The sequence below is a fragment of the Triturus cristatus genome, chromosome 1_2, assembly GCF_964204655.1.
Source record: "Triturus cristatus chromosome 1_2, aTriCri1.1, whole genome shotgun sequence".
In the NCBI taxonomy this organism is placed as follows: Eukaryota; Metazoa; Chordata; class Amphibia; order Caudata; family Salamandridae; genus Triturus; species Triturus cristatus.
In genome coordinates, this window is record NC_140580.1 from 1,005,028,426 (window position 1) to 1,005,044,877 (window position 16,452).

Consider the following 16,452-nt stretch of genomic DNA (forward strand, 5'->3'; position numbering starts at 1 on the left):
TGTTGTGCCCTGTGTTAGACCTGTCAGCCCTTTGGGTGGTCCCTCCTCATCATTATTTATTTTGTCCCACTTCTGCCTCAAACCCTCTTAGAATTTTTCCTTTTTGGGAACCACCAGACTTTTTAGTGTTGATGCAGGATCAGGGAGCCATTTTCCCTACCCCTGGAACTTCTGTCTGAGGGCCTGAGACACAAAATGGTGGCCACCCATTGTCACCTGTGACATCATCAGAACCCACTGGAGATTTCTAGAACCTTCCGTAACATTCTGGAACCCTGTGACAGTGAGAGGCAGTTTAGAATGTTGGGAGGCCATCTCAGAGTGGCAGTTGGCATCTGACTAGAGAGGAGAGAGGACCAGTTCAGAAGGAGGTCGGAGTAAGGCAGCAGAGGTGGAAACCAGTGCTTGGAGTGGGGTCCAGAAACCCACCCTTGATGCTAGTCTCTACTGACCAAGCCCAACCTAGAGCCCTGTGTGGGATCAAGACCAGAAGAACCATCTTAAAGGACTGATAAGTTGGAACAGGCCTTAAAGAAGAAGAACAGCAAGTTCCTGACCTGTTCAGCAGTGTCCTCCTGGAGTCCTGAGGTCGAGAAGCCTGGAGACCTGGGGCCTGAGGTCGAGAAGCGGCGCTGACAGAAACCAGACGTCGTACCCGGAGCCGCCAGAGGTCGAGTGAGGGCGCCGACGGAGGTCGTGGAGAGACACCGGAGGTCGAGTAAGGAGTCACCCAAGGTCGAGGTGAGGGCGCCGACGGAGATCGAGGAGAGGCGCCGGAGGTCGAGTGGAGAGTCACCCGAGGTCGAGGTGAGGGCGCCGACGGAGATCGAGGAGAGGCGCCGGAGGTCGAGTGGAGAGTCACCCGAGTTCGAGGTGAGGGCGCCGACGGAGATCGAGGAGAGGCGCCGGAGGTCGAGCCGAGAGTCACCCGAGGTCGAGGTGAGGCGTCGACGGGGAAGTGAAGTCCGCCCACCGGAGTCGCCGGAAACCGAGGTGAAGTGCGCCGGAGGCCGGGAGTGGAGATCGCACTCCGGAGTCACCAGGAAGTGGGGAGTCCTAGACCCTGTGACGCCGGAAGGCGACATCGAAACGAGGCCGACCAGCGACATCGAGTCGAGACCGACCAGCGACATCGAGTCGAGGCCGCCCAGCGACATCGAGTCGAGACCGCCCAGCGACATCGAGTCGAGACCGCCCAGCGACATCGAGTCGAGACCGTCCAGCGACATCGAACTGGAGCAGCCTCACGGCGTCGACACGGTGCCGAGTGGAGCCGATCATCTTAAAAAGGACAGTAAGTGGTAGAGGGGGCGTCTAAGGCCCTGTGGAGCCCTAAAAGACCATTCTAGGGGCTAAAGGGATGCTAGAACCAACCTGAGAGTGCCAGGGGTGAACTGAGACTGGTACAGTGACCTACATAAAGAGCTGTGTAGTTTGGAGGGCCAGATCTGTAGATTACCCTTGTTCTGCCTCAGCTTAGGCCCAGCCTTGACCAACCTAGGTGGGACACCCTCATGCCATCCAAAGGTCCTTAAGTTGTGTATGGGCAAAGAAGACCAAGTGACCTCATGTAAATGATTTGAATTGTCACTGTCATTGATTGTTTTACTTTATTTATTGAGGTGCTTTATTTATTGTCATCCACTATTTATTCCTGCACTATATTTATTGTCTGACTGTATTTATTTGCCATCTGTATTTATCGCACCCTATTTATTCCTTGCTTATTTATGACCTGATCCTATTTATTGAAGCCCCACTGTGGTATTATTTATTTGACCTGCTATTTTCAAGGAAAGTCTTAATGTATTGTATTTATGTAATGAAACCTGCAACTAAGAGAAAATAAGATAAAGACATATATATTTTCAATTTGACTTGCATAATTTTTACGGTGTAGTGTCGTTTTTGGAACGGATGAACGCATGGTTATTGTGAGGGTGTGACGTACGCTTAACACGGTGCCTGACCCCCAACCGCTCGAGCCAAGCTACCATTGTGCTGGGAACCTGGTGACTGCTAACCCGGTTGCCCGGTTTCCAACACCCTGTGACACAAGTACACGCTGGTAGCCGAGTAGAGTTCATAAGTACCTTTATTCAGTAGCTGGTCCAAGTACATCCAGATGGTATACAAGTACATCAGATAGGTAGTACACGTAAACAGGTGATGGTGATGTAGGTTAGCCTGTAGTCAACCCTTAGGTCCATGTAACAGCAAACCCCACCATGAGCAGCCTGCCTGCAGCTCCGCCAATCTCTAACTGTCATTCATCACTCCCACAGACACCCAACATTCCGTGCATCAGTGAATTCCCAACATTCTGCAGTAAACATACACAGTGGCTGAGCAGCAGAAAGATTGAGAAACTACAAGATAGAAGTAAACTATTCATGGCATAACAGTTATGTCAAGTCTTCATTTGGGGCATCCACATGCCAGCCAAACCAGTCTCCAACAGAATAAGAACCCTCCTAGAGAGGAATCTGGAATGCCCATAGTGTCCCACAGACAAACCAATGAGAACAAAGCATAACAACCATTAAGTGATAAACTGCTGTGGTGATTAAACTTTGTTATAGAACCTGGAATTAAGAACACATGTAAAACACTAACCCAATAAGGCGCTAGCTACCACTAGAGGCTGTAAGCATACTATATTTAGTGAAAAGCTCAGATGAGATATTTAGCTGTTTCTAGATAGATAGTTAATGAGCTGTTGAGAAATCCATGTACAAATGCATCTGGGTGGCCACCTTGTTTACTCATAAGAAGAGGTGTGATCACATCTGTGTTGCAGGAAGGGCGCTTGCTTATGCTGTGGAAATGTACAAGTAAGAAGGTGCCAAAATATGCTTGTGGGGTGAATAGCATGATTTGAAACCAGAAAACCTGAGATCAGTCCTGGCTTCCCCTCTCACCAAATGGGGTGATCCTTGACAAATACTGTAGTTTGGAATGCCCCCTTTTCCTTCCTTATCACAAAGGAGAGCACCTTCCAGTGCGTGAAGTTGGGTTGTCTAATCTTACAAAATAGCTGTCATGCAGGAATCTAGAAATAGAAGATGGATACATTTTTTAGTGCGCCTGCGTTTAATACTGGATATGCGCACATGCGAAAATAGGAGGACAGTAACAGACGGAGAGGTTCAACCGAGGGAACACATGTTGTCAGTCATTAGCAATGGCTGGTCAGAAGCAGCAGCTGGGCTCGACTAACAGTGTTTGTCCTGTGAGTAGTATTAGGAACAGTCACCATTGGAGCCGTGTGAAAGCAGACTGCCGCGATCCCTTTAAGGGGCAGGACGCATTCCACGGCCGTGACGTCACGGAGGCAGCAGCAGGTAGAGCCTGGGCTCGCGGGCTGTAGGTCATGTTCTGTGTCTCGCGCTGTTGGCCTGTGTTCCTTTGAGCAGCTGGTTTGCCGCTCTGTCCCTCAAGTGACTCAGCGGCTCGAGACGGTTAGTCTTCAGCCGTTGGTGGTCTTCGCGCCCCTGCGCCCCCTAGTCCCTCTTTACCACAGTCATGGGGAAGGTGCAGCACTTCGAAATCAGCTTGCGGGAGAGTCGTGTCATTTACGGGCCCGGCGAGCCCCTCAGCGGCACAGTTACCCTGCGGCTGGGAGCGCCGCTCCAGTACCGCGGTGAGCAGAATGAGGGCGATAAGGGCTTTGGGGTCTGGGGAAGGTCAGCACTGGGGAGTGGGGCAGTTAAGTGGTGTAGCACTGAAGAAGTGGTTGACCATAGACAAGAACAGAGCCCCGTGGGTCTGCGGTACGGCAACAGTACTCATTATTCCCACTTGTCTTCTACTTTCTATGCTGTGCCCTTCGTGTACTTTTTGTCTTCCGTGCTTGTAATATGCTCACCCACTATGCACAGTTGTATCCCTCCGACCATTGCCAAGAGTTTACACTCCTTTATCGGGCTGCCACAAGTCGCTCACACCCCCTCTTTAAATGCCCAACTTGTGTCCATCCCCACTTGGCCAGACCTGCCGTCCCACCCTACCCCTCACACTGTTGTCCAGACTTGACCTACTCCCCCTTAAAAGCTACTATAACCAGATCCGAGCTTATTGTTGCTGTTTTAATCGCACGCTGTTCCCCATGCCAGCCGCGCCCATCCTCGCATCGTATCTCCAACCAAATTGTCGCTTGTTTCTTATAGTTTTTCTCCCACCACTGTCCCTATTTCCGCACTCCTAGCAACGACTATGCGGCTGCGCCCGTTTAGTGATAGAAATAGAATTAAAGAAGTGTAGGTAGTAATTGCCCCACAGTACCTGTGAGCTACTGAGTGTGGGCACCCCCCCCCCCCACACATTAAAAGTATTACATTCCCACCGAGCAGTGCAGGACTCTCCCTTTATACATTTTAATAAGTGCAGGTACTCTGCTTGTTGTGAATACCAGCCCATTTAAAGCACCTTGCCAGCTGCTTTCCCATAGTTTTCTCCTTTCTTTAGCCTTACCTATCCTTTACATGTTTGAACCCCACGCTTCCCATGGCCCACAGTAACCACCACTTCCTCAAAGTTTCTTATCTAGTTCCGAATTGTGATGTGAAATTGAGGGTAGGCCTTCTATGTGGTTTAATAAGTACCTGCCCCGTTCATTGCAAACCTTGTGCCGAGCTTTTAGCTAAGCAACCAAGGTGCTTCGTTCACACTAGTCGTATGCAAATAAATGACAGTTTGCACTTCCTAGTAGCTCCTGCTATGTTGGATGTAAAGTGAACTTGATAACAGAGAAGGATTCATAGGAACAGTGAAACTGACTCCCTTCCCAAGCCTATGGACTTTCTGCAGAACAAAGCCAATTTTTGTTTACATCTGTATGTTGGTAATCTGTCTCAGGTAACTGTATCAGTTTCCATGAAAGTATCTCTCAATTGTTAGCTCTTGTATTACCTGTGCATTTCACACTAAGGTATTGTTTTGTAAGAACTATTAAACATATTCGGCGTAGAGACTTTAGCAATGAACGGCTTTTTTTCTGAAAAGCAGCCATTTTAGTGTGCATTTCAATTGTATGGCCACCAACGCAGCTGCACCTACCTGCTTGTGTTGCACTGTATGTACCTAGGATGGTGTATATTCTCTTGCAGCAAGTCTGTTGTATAACAAGTAAGCTGGTATATAGCTACTAAGCTGGTATCACAATATACGATTTGCTTTGCGTTTATGTTTGCAGTGATAGGTGATATGTGTTGGGTACTCTCCCTCCAATGTATTCCTTAACTTCTTTCCCCTATTCACTCCCCTCGAACATATACCTTTATTTTTAGTGTCGTAGTGTGTTGGTCTGTATAAAGTTGTACGTTTGTCACCTTTTACTGTAATCACCACCCACAAAATGGAATGTTGTAAAAGCAATTTCTTATGCATCCCTTTCACTGGTCTTCAAGCAACTGCCACAAAATAGAGCCTCCAATCTGAGGGAATGCTGAACCTAGAACATACCTGTGATGACCTCAACGGGGGAATGATTAAGTGCAAGAAACCACACCTTTGACTATCTTATGCTACTGCATATCTCCATTTATTAGTTTTTACCAATAGCAGTTGAATTGCATATATTGCAACTAATACTGAATGTCGTGGGCGGGGTCAGTGAAATGTAGGTGCAGAGTCAAAGACATCTAATAAGAACAAAACTTTCTGTAACGATTTTATTGGTTTTTCACCTTAAAGTGCCTTCATAAAAAATAACTTCCATGGCTTCATGACAAATAATTGCAAGGTAAACTAATTGGTAAGAGATGCACTCTCTTTATCAGACGTCAATGAATGTTAGTTGGAAAAGTGGGAAATAGTGACTTGTGTACTTATAATGCTACGAGGTCCCACTGAAAGCGCTGAGAATATGCAAGTCCTTATTTTTTATTGTGTTGCAGAGTATAAGATTAGGATTCCCCTATTTTTTATTTTAACATAAATCCTTGGCTTAGCTTGACTGAAAACCTGGCACATACAAGCATAATCTCTTCTGTTGTCAACATATGGAGTATTGTGTTTACAGTCCAGCCCAAAATAGGCATTTTAAAGATGCGATGTTGTGTTTTCCACATTTTGTAGAAAGACTAAATACTAGAATGTTGTGAGGTTTCATCTCTGAAACAAACTCTCAGACAAATCACTAATTTGTTACTCTTAACATCTGTGTTTATGGGATTGGGTAGAAAAGGCATGTGCACTTAGTGTTTAACAACAATTATGGTCTGAAAGTGAGATTGCATTCCATTCTGCATAAACTTGCACACTTTTATGACACTTTAGAGACGTCAACGTCGCCTTAGATGAATATTTTGTCCCCAAACATTTTATTGATATTTGTCATAAATTATGTGATGCTTTCCGACATCACGTTAAGCGTAATACGATTGCCAAAGCATGTGGATTCACTCTGGACACCTACCTCTCCCTCAAGGAACACACATTGCTACAAAAACCAACTCGTAGTACCCGCTCTCTCTTCTAAAGACAGTCAAACCAATTTCTTCGAGTGCTGTTTAAGCCCTTGTAGTTATTGATTTTTTTTTTTTTCTCTGCTCACAGAAAAATACGTTATTGGACATTTGGTATGCGTTTTTGGGGGGGGAGGGGGGTGGACCGTATGTGCGACCCTACACACAATTTCAGTAATGGCACCCCACTTTTTTATAGGTCACTGGTAATCTATTGGAATGGAAATTGTGTTAAGTTTTTTCGACTTATGTGGAAGTATTGGAAGGTGAAGAATGTTCACCTCAAGGAAATGATCCCTATTAAAACATTGTTTTGAGGAAGTTGGTTTAAAAGAATACGAAATGTTACTTCCTGCTTGAGAATCCTGGGGATTTAGATGTGCTTGAACATGCCATAAAACCGTTGAGTTTAATATTTGAAAAATAATATTAATACAGTGATGGAGAGCGTTACGTTTTACTCAGAGATGCAAAAGGAAAATGAATCAATTGAAGAATATGTGTTTGCCTTAATAACACTTGCAGTAGCCTGTGAATTAGTGCATCACATGTACGATGGTTCAGGAGAGATGATGGATGAATAATATGGATGGGCACATCAAGTGCTATCATAAAAATTGTTACAGCAATTGAGCAGTATGAGAAATTTGTACAAGACATACGGTGTCATTCGTCAGGAACAGGTGACTTTAAATCAGATATTTGTGCTGTGAAACAATTTTCAAACAGTAAAAGTAGAAAAGATAGTGATATCTGCAGGTAGAGGCAAATATTTAATGACATGACTTGCTCACCTAGTGGCTAATCTTCAGGATTATCAATGTACTATTGAATATGTACCAGGACGAGCCAGTGTGCGTGCTGATTGTACGTCTTGTTTTACATCCGTAGGTGAAGTTGAATTGCATGAGAAAAGAGAATGCAATGTTGTTTGCACAGTGCAAGATGTGACTGTTGGACAAGGTACCAACTTCCCAGTCATTCGTGGAAAATCTTTCTTTATTCTTCCACACCAAAGTGGAAAAAAGTTCTGCGAGTGTCAATTGGCTCGCTGAAACTCCATCTACGGAGCTTAATTCTTACCTTATCCAGGATAAGGAATGCCTGCTCGAGTCATTCAAAGGAATTTTGCTAGCAAAATTCGAACATATTATTATTCAAAAAGTTCAATCTGGAGGCATGGCCAAGATGGTGGCCACATTGGATGCTTCTTCAACAAGCTCCGTGCTTGGCCTGACTAAAATCCTGTATCCTGGTACCAATTCGACCGCCAGTGAGCCCCCTTTTGCACGCCCAGGCTCCAGCAAACACCCCTGCAGTGTGAACCTGCTACTCGCCTTGGGGAGTGCCAGGGAGACGGGAGGCCGAGAACATTGGCGGGCGCAGTTTGTGAGCGGCTGGAGGGGTTCTACAGTGAACGGCTGCAGAGGGGCCCATCTGGGGCATGCACAGGTCTTTCAGGTGTGGGCATTGGCTGGCAGTGGAGTGCTCAGCGAGAGGCGGTGGTGGTGGAAACAAAGACCTGGCCTTAGTGGGTGGTTCGCCTGAGCCCCAGGCGGTGCGGCGTCCCGGCCGCTTCTAGAACACTTGTGCCTGCTGGGGAGAGTGAGCCAACGGGGATGGCGCTCCGGCATCTTTGGGCATTTACCGGGCTTACTGAATGTACCTGGTTGCGATGGGCTGTTGTGCCCCTTCTCCTCCACTGGTGGCCGTCTGCATAACTTTCTGTGGCTGCGGTCCGCCTTGTAGACGAGGGCTGCACACATCACGGGCTCGCACCGCAGCGGCTGAATTGGGCTGACCGGAGTGTTGTTTTTCACACACACCCCCAGCACCCTTGCAGACTGCAGTGGGCCCGCTAGTTGTCCTCGGTGGCCTTGGATGTCCTGAGGAGGCTCAGCGACAGGAGGCAGACCCTGAAACTTTCTTGTGAGGCCAGTGCTTCAGGCTTGTGGGAAACACCTGTCTCTCCAGAATACTAACTAAACCGAGGGACGATGTGGCAGTAGGGCTCTTGGAGGGCACCTGGAGAAGCAACTTAAGGGTGGCGCCGGTGGAAGACCGCTGAGGCACTGTTGAGGCCTCAGGGCCTGAAACTATGACCACTTGGAGGGCCGATATCACCCAGTTTTATTATCCTGCTGCCTCACAGGCACTGCGGGGCCCCTGGGGGTCCATTACACGCTGCTAAGACGCTGTGGTGAGTGGAGCAGTGGTGGGTAGCTCCCTCGTCATTATTACCTCTCCTCTGTGGCTGGGATACCTTACAAGGCCTGCAGAGAGTGGTTTCACTTACAGTGTACCAACACAGTGGTTGAACCAGCACCCGGGCAGTGCTGCACACCTGACAGATGCTCACACACTAAGCCTCTCTGGTGACCGGGAGACGCAGTGCCTCACCAATAGAGCCCCTGAATATTTCCTTGCTGCCTGGTACCCCTGACCTGTTGTACCCATTTTGAGACTGTTCCATCATATTTCTGGGCCGTATGTTGGACTTTGAGACACGGTTCCTCACGCTACACACCAAGGCTTCCTAGGTAGAGGCCTGCCTGCAACACATTGCAAAGACTGCGCTGAGGTGCTCCGGACCCCCTTGTTAATTGGACCAGACTGCTTCCTCCTTCATTCTCCCCCCCCCCCCCCCCCCCCCATCAATAACTACACTGATGGGGAAGCTAAGAACCAAACAGGCGGGGGCCCAGTGTGAACCAGCAACTGCTCCAGCAATTCCTTCTTTGCTGAAGATGCCAAACAAGCCGGTGACCCCATACGCCTTCAGCTCGACAAGATACCGGTGGCCACAGCAGACACCAAAGCCACCCTTCAGCATGTCATTGGTTTAGTATCGGATGGCCTCTGCCTGTTGCACGCAGAATATCACAAGCTGTCATGTAGGTAGAGACCTCCATTAAGGATATCCAACCTGAGTGCTCAGCACTCATGAGCCAGGTGACAGAGCTGCAGGGCAGGGTCCAGCTCCTGGAACGGCGAACAGAAGAGGGCAACTGACGCAACAACATCAGAGTGGTTGACCTATTTGAGGGAGTTGAGAATGGTGATATGGTAACTTACCTGGAGAACTGATTGAGATCAGAAGTGGCTCTCGGTTTGCTCACTTAATTTTTATTTTTTTTTGGCCCGTGGACAGAGATAGAATACCGCAGAGGGCACGTTTGGAGAGATCCTTTGCAGTGGACAATGGCAAGGTCTCAGTGTTCCCGCACTTTATGGCAGTGGTAGAGATCGAGGGGGCCTCCTTTCTGGAGGTAAAGAAAGCTCTCCCTTGTAATGGCATGCAATACTTTGATATTCCCCTTTAAAATTTGGATTTTCCTCGCTAGAACCACACACACTTCTGCGAAGACCCGGAATCAGCAAGGGCTTAGCTGGAAGCATACAAAGTGGGGACTGCCCTCCTGATAGCACTTTTGGGGCAAGCGGCATCTGGGCGTAGGGTGCTGAAACACCAATGCAAGACTCTAAATGGAGGCTTTAGTAGCGACCCACCTCCCTCACAGACCGAAATGGAGGAAGTGGTGGCCCTTTAGGCAGTGGCAGACATCATTATGGTGCTCAGGCCAGCCTTGGGGGCTGGGTCTCATTCGGAACACAGATCTGTGCTGTCTGATTCAGTGTCCTCTCAAGACAATGATGCTGGACTCCCTGTTGTGACCCTCCCTCCCCCGACAGTGGAAGAACTGCTCTGATATCCTTTATTGCGTGAGCTCCTATTGATGCGGGTGGATGGGTTCTCTGAGGGAGGGAAGGAGACTAGGACAGGGAGGGGGGCTCCCGACTTACGTTTTGTGTCCTTGTGAAATCCAGGACTGTAATATGGGTGGGAGTGGTTGATTGCTGGGGGGGGGGGGGCATGTGATCTAGCTGCTGTGTGTTGGTCTGGAACTGCACGGGCCTGGCAAATTTACCTTGGTCAATCCCTTACTAAATGGCCTTTGCCAGCTGATTGGAGGAGTTATTCACTTTGATTAGGTTTCATATTACACAGTTTGGACGGCCAGCCATTGCTGTGCTACCCTTGGACTGGGGAGTTCATGGTTGTGGGTTCTTCATACTTTTCTTTTTTCCCTCTTCTTCTTATTTTTTTATTGTTCCATCTGCACAGGGATGCGCTGCTCATCTCTGGGTGGTGGGCTGATTATGAGGGGACGGGGTTTGGGTGACAGCAAAGAGCAGATGTTTATTGATGACCCTACATGGCAGATCGCAAGAAGACTCTATCCTTAATGTCCTGGAATGTTCGAGGGGCCGGCCTCCAAGAGAGACCAATTTCATAGATATCTGAGAAGGAGGGATGCAGGTGGCTATGCTCCAAAAGAACCACCTAGCTGGCAACGAAATTGATTAGCTGAGACCATAGTATTTGGCTTTCCTTTTCTCTTAGAGAGTTACCTCGCTGTGATAACCAGTAAGTTTGTGCTTTAACGTTGAGTCTTGAAGTGTTTGGGCGCAGTAGTCTATAGATGTGACACTTGGTGGCCCGTTTTGTTAATGCTGGACATGTACTGGAAGATTGAGGGCATGGTATTGGACAGTCTCGCTCTGGTCAATGCTGCCTTGATCTTTAGGAAGTTATATAATTCGATATCCGGTAGGATGTTTTTTTTAAGCGAGCTTTAAGTGATGGGTCTCCCTTCATCCTGGAGCTGGATGGGAAAGGATATTCCTGCTTCCACCCATGTCTTCATATAGAGTGTTTTGCCTTTGTATTTTATTTTATTATTTGTCCATATTGATTCCCATCTCGAGTTTGTTTTTCTATGTTCTACCTTCTGATCAACCTTCAGTAGGGCGTTTCTGGTGTTTGTAAGTATAGTGTTCATTAGAGTGTTGTTTGTTGGGTGTTAGAAGTGCTAGTGGCTCTAGGTTGTTTAGCATGGCTCTTTCTACTTTCAGCCACGCCGGTGTGTATTCCTGGTCTGGTAGAATCCAGTAGCTACCCTGTTTTGCTAGGAAGGCGGTTTGAAAAGTCTTGAAGTCTGCCAGGTTTAAACCACCCAGAGTTTTCGTCAATCTTCGTTTTTTAAGACTCATCCTTGGTTTTTTGTCTTGCCAGATAAAGTTATTTAACATCTTGTCTATTTTGCGGTGGAAATCGACAGTGAGGGTTAGGGGGAGCAGGTTAGTAAGGTAGTTGATCATAGGTGTGACCATCATTTTGATTGTTTCAATCCTCCCCCACCATGTGATAAATTTCGGTGACCATTCCTAGAGCAGCTTCTTTATCTTGTTCAAAAGCATTTTCTCATTGTATTCTAGCGTGTTTTTAAGATCTTTGTCGAAATAGACGCCAAGGTATTTGATGAACCCGGTTTGCCAAGTGATGCCTGAGTCTCCCAATATGTCTCTAGTGGTATGCAAGTTGAGAGGTTTACATTCCGACTTATCTGTTGAGTTTATAGCCGGAGTAAGCCGAATATCTATTTATGAAGTCCATAAGGGCCATGATGGAGGTTTCAGAGCTTTCAGTGACGACAAGAATGCCATCCGCATATGCCGCTAGTTTCGTTGTAGTATCCTTGATGGCAAAACCCTTCATCAGCTTGTTGGACTCAATATCCTTGATTAGTGGTTCTAGTGCAAGTAGGAATAGTGAGGGGGATAGTGTGCATCCTTGTCTTGTACCTCTGTGGAGTCTAAAAGGTTTGGAGATGGCCCCGTTTACAACTATACGGGCCGTTTGTTTGTCATATAGTGCCATAACTTTCTTTATGAAAGCACTACCTAGGTTGAAACTCCCAATGCAGTGTTCTAGAAAATGCCATGATACCCTGTGGAAAGCCTTCTCTGCGTCGAGTGCGATAGCCACTGCTGGGTTGGCTTGCTTGGCTGCTCTGTCGATAATGTGGCAGAGGAGTCTGGTGTTGTCGTGTGGCATGCGGGATTTGAGGAAGCCCACTTGTGTGTTCCTTATAAGGTTTGGGAGTATCCCATTAAGCCTCACTGCCAGAATTTTTGCAACTATCTTGCAGTCCACGTTAATCAGGGATATAGGTCTATAATTTTGTGGGAACTGAGTGTTTTTGCCCTCCTTGGGTATAACTATAATGTTCGCCTCGGACATTGTTTGAGAGATTGTCCCTGTCCCTTCGCAATGGTTGGAAACTTTTGTCAACATTGGCTGTAGTAACGTGATAAATGTTTTATAGAAGGTGGCTGTATAACCATCTGGTCCGGGAGCCTTATTAGTTTTAAGAGACTTAACTGCCATTTCTATTTCGGTTGTGCTAATCTTTCTCCAAACTGAGTGCGTCTTCCGGTGTTATTTTTGGGAGGTGTGAGCTGTTAAGGTATTCTAAGCTGCCCTTTTCATCTAATGTTTGGTCCTTTTATTATAGAGCTCCTGGTAAAAACCACTAAATGTGCGTAGGATTTCTTTATGTTGTGTGTGTGTGTGTGTGTGTGTGATGTTATGGGAGTCTGTGATCGCGGAGATGGTGTGCTGTCTTGGTTTGTGTTTTAGGTAGGATGCCAGGATTTTTCCCTATTTGTTGGCTTCGCACAGGTTAATTGCCTTGTATTTGTTTACCCACAGACCTGCTCTCTCGCTTAGAATTCTGTTGAATTCGTATCTCTTCCTTGCAAGGTCTGTGAGGACCCCTACGTTCTTTGTGTCTGAAATGTGTGATGATTCTAGTTCTTGAATATATAGCTCTAGTTGGTTTAATTGGGCCTTGGTATTCTTGTTCATCCTGCCTTTGATGTCCATGATCGTTCCCCTAATTGTGGTTTTCAGGGCGTCCCAAATGATTTTGGGGTCTGAATCTGCTGTGTCGTTAAAGTTAATGTATTCCTTTATGGCCTGTTCTATTCTGGTTGTATTACTTTGTTCTTTTAAAACATCGCAGTTGAATCTCCATCTACGGGGGTGGTCTTCGTTATGGCGGCCATTTAGTAGTAGGCTGATACAGGAATGGTCTGAGATTGTTCTCGTGGCTAAGTCCATGTTCTCTATTAGGTGGGTGTGTGAGCCAGAGATCAGTATGTAGTCAATTCTGCTATATGAGTTGTGTGGGTTTGAGTAGAAGGTGTAATCTCTCGTGTCTGGGTGTTGAAGTCTCCTGGTGTCTTTCAAGTTGTACTTGGTACAGAAATTTTTAATTTCTCTATGCCCCCCCGGAGGTAGTGTGTGGCAATGTGATTGTCTGTCTAAGGTGTAGTGTAGTGCCATATTGAAGTCGCCTGCCAGCACTGTTAGCTCATTTTGTGGGATTGCTTCCATCCTCTCTGACACGTTATCCCAGAAGATGGTATCGTCCGTGTTAGGACCATATATATTGAGTACATGACATTTTTCGTCTCCCCTTTTCAGGCGTCCCAAGTTACTTGCGTCTTATTTGCTCTATTTGCACCCTAATTAGACTGCAGGTCTGTGCCATAACATTGTCTTTAGAAAAGGATATTATTGTTCTAGTACTCGCTTCTAGTCATTAAAAACGCATGTCTGCGACGGTGGTTTCGGGGGGTTTGTTCCTTCAAGGTGCAAAACAGTTCCCAGTTCGCAGTCTTTCCTGAAGGTCGATCCAGGACGATGGTTCTTGAGGTAGCGGAGTGACTAGAAATAATAGTCTGATTGAGGTAGATAGTGAGGATGAGGTAGGTGGTTGTATATGTATTAGTGTCCGCGGTTATAAGGTGAAAATAGCTACACACGCTCTCTCCTAATTCTGATGAGGCTCTTCTCTTGTTCGCGTTTGCTTGCGATAGCTCCATTTCTTGTGTAGACGGCCCTCGTAAGTAGTTGGATAGATTGTTGGGGTCTTCGAAGATGTGCACTCTGCCCCTATCTGTGATTTTGAATTTCGTAGGACCTATGAAAGAGAAGAGGAGGCTTTCCTTCTTCAGTTTTTCTCTTTGTACAAGAAACCATTTTCTTATGTCCACTGTGTGTTTCGAGTAGTCCTGAGTGAGGATTATTTTTTGACCGTTCCACATCAAATTCTGTTTTTTCCTGGCCAATACAAAAATGACTTCCGTATGCTGGAGTCTCAATGGTTTGCATATTATGGGACGCGGCGCAGCCATATTCGTTGGTCTATAGGCCGGAACTCTGTATGTTTTGTCTAGCTCCAGAGGCATATCGAACTTCCAGTGCCCTCTGTGCGGACAGCCAAGAGCCATTCGCCGCACATGAGCACTTTGGTGTCAGAGGGCTCCTGGCTGTCTCGCTCATGGAACGGGTTAATCATGATATCATGAATTGGGATGTTTATGCAGACATCCTATGCTTTTGTAAATTGATTACTCCCTTTTTGCTTTACAGTCCTTCAGTAGTAGGAGAAGGGTCTCGGGCCTTTTCAAACAGTGTTTCGTTTGGCCATTGTCCCAGTGCCAACCGATGTGCACTTCCCCCTACAAACTCCCACAGCCCCCTGAAAAAATATAAATTAGGCTAGTTTTCAAAGAAAACCACATGAAATGTATGTGCACCTAACTAGGTAAAAGGTCAGCCACAGAACCGTTATGTAGAGCAGATAGTCTATTTTATTGAGCACTTTGCTCGAGGAAGAGGACGAATTATGGGGTATCCCTAACTTGGTTGCTGGTGAACAAGGCCCACTCCTATCAAATGTCTTCTTGCAGATTGCCTCTATAATCACAGGTAGGAGCTTGAGATCCTGCAATGGGAGAACTGCGTCTCATCTAGGGAGAAAGGCCACCTTCAAAAAGGGGTGCCTATTCTAGTATCATCGACTATATATTTATTGATGTAAAGAGTGTGGTTGCTGGTTAAAGATATGAGTATTGAGCAAAGGGACGATAGTGATCACAATTCATTATTATTAACATTGAGGGGTACTGATTTGAATAGGAACTCTTTAAGTCCTATCTCTAAGAACGATAGGAGCCGCGCGTAACCAATAACCGAAGAAGAGTTGCGTGGCCTAAAGTCAAAGTTGATCAGGGCTTATATACTAGAATTTATAAGCTTTTTTTTTTTTTAACTGTTTTTAACCAATTTGTGCAGCAGTGTGGGAAGTACACAACCCCTGGAATTAAATCATATTGTATCGGTTCATCATAGATTCTTTGAAGCTTTACAGACCGTCTTCACTAAAAATAGCACTAGTAGAAGGTCTCCTAGTATTGGGGTAAACCAGTGGTTCAACAATGACTATAAGAAAGCCAAGAAGGCCCTGCAACTAGCAGTTAAAGTGCACTCCAGAACCAAAGTAATCCAGGCTCGCAACAGCTACAAAGTAACGCTAATTAAAGCAAAGCGAGACGCCGCTGACAAAAATTGACAAGATATGGTCCTGGCCACCCAATGTAGGGACAGTCTCCTTTTTTGGCACATTGTCTCAAAGGGGAGAAAGGAGAATGCTTTCACCCTTAGCTATCGCATTCAACCGGAGACTTGGGTGGACCACTTTACAAAATTATATTCTGGAACGGAGATGTAGGGTAGTTCTAACTCTTATAGGGCCGACCACCTCCCAGATACCACTATCTTAGCAGCAAATGCTAATAACTCAGCATTGGCCTTCAGCCTAGAAGACACTTTTAGCAATTAGTAGATTAAAGGCAGGAAAAGCCCCAGTCCCCGATTTGATCCCGGGCGACCTGTATAAATCGGAACCAATTATATGGGCCCCATATATAAATCTTTTGTCTAATTGTATATTGGCTGGTGGGATATTCCAGAAACATGGAGGGGAGCAGAGATAATTACCATCTATAACCAGCATTGGCATAGCCAATAGGTCTCAGCTTTGGGACCTTATAAGTGTTTAGTTTTCCAGCATAACATCCTTGGTGCAACAACATTACCTGTTGCATGTCTTAATACTTATGAGGTCCCAAAGGCGAGACCTATTGGCTATGCCAATGCTTGTTTCATCTAACTTAAAGCCCTCCCTATACTGTATTCGGATCTGGAGAAGCCTCTGTTCAAAGGAGGCACATGCTCCATTGGAACTTAAAATGTGTCCAGATCCAGAAAAAACGCTGTGCCTGTCCATTT

The 16,452-nt window shown here is 46.3% G+C and overlaps 1 protein-coding gene across 2 annotated transcripts in view; it reads left to right on the forward strand.

Moving 5' to 3' along the window:
* Nucleotides 1–3,131: 3,131 nt before the first annotated feature.
* Nucleotides 3,132–16,452, forward strand: part of ARRDC1 (arrestin domain containing 1) — a 764,178-nt gene continuing 750,857 nt past the window's right edge. Inside the window, exon 1 of one of the 2 annotated variants that reach the window (XM_085611562.1) lies at nucleotides 3,132–3,643. In XM_085611562.1, the coding sequence (XP_085467688.1) occupies nucleotides 3,526–3,643 (118 nt within the window). In that variant the 5' untranslated portion in view covers nucleotides 3,132–3,525. The remainder of the gene's footprint in view (nucleotides 3,644–16,452) is intronic. The other variant, XM_085611554.1, reaches the window with a different exon arrangement.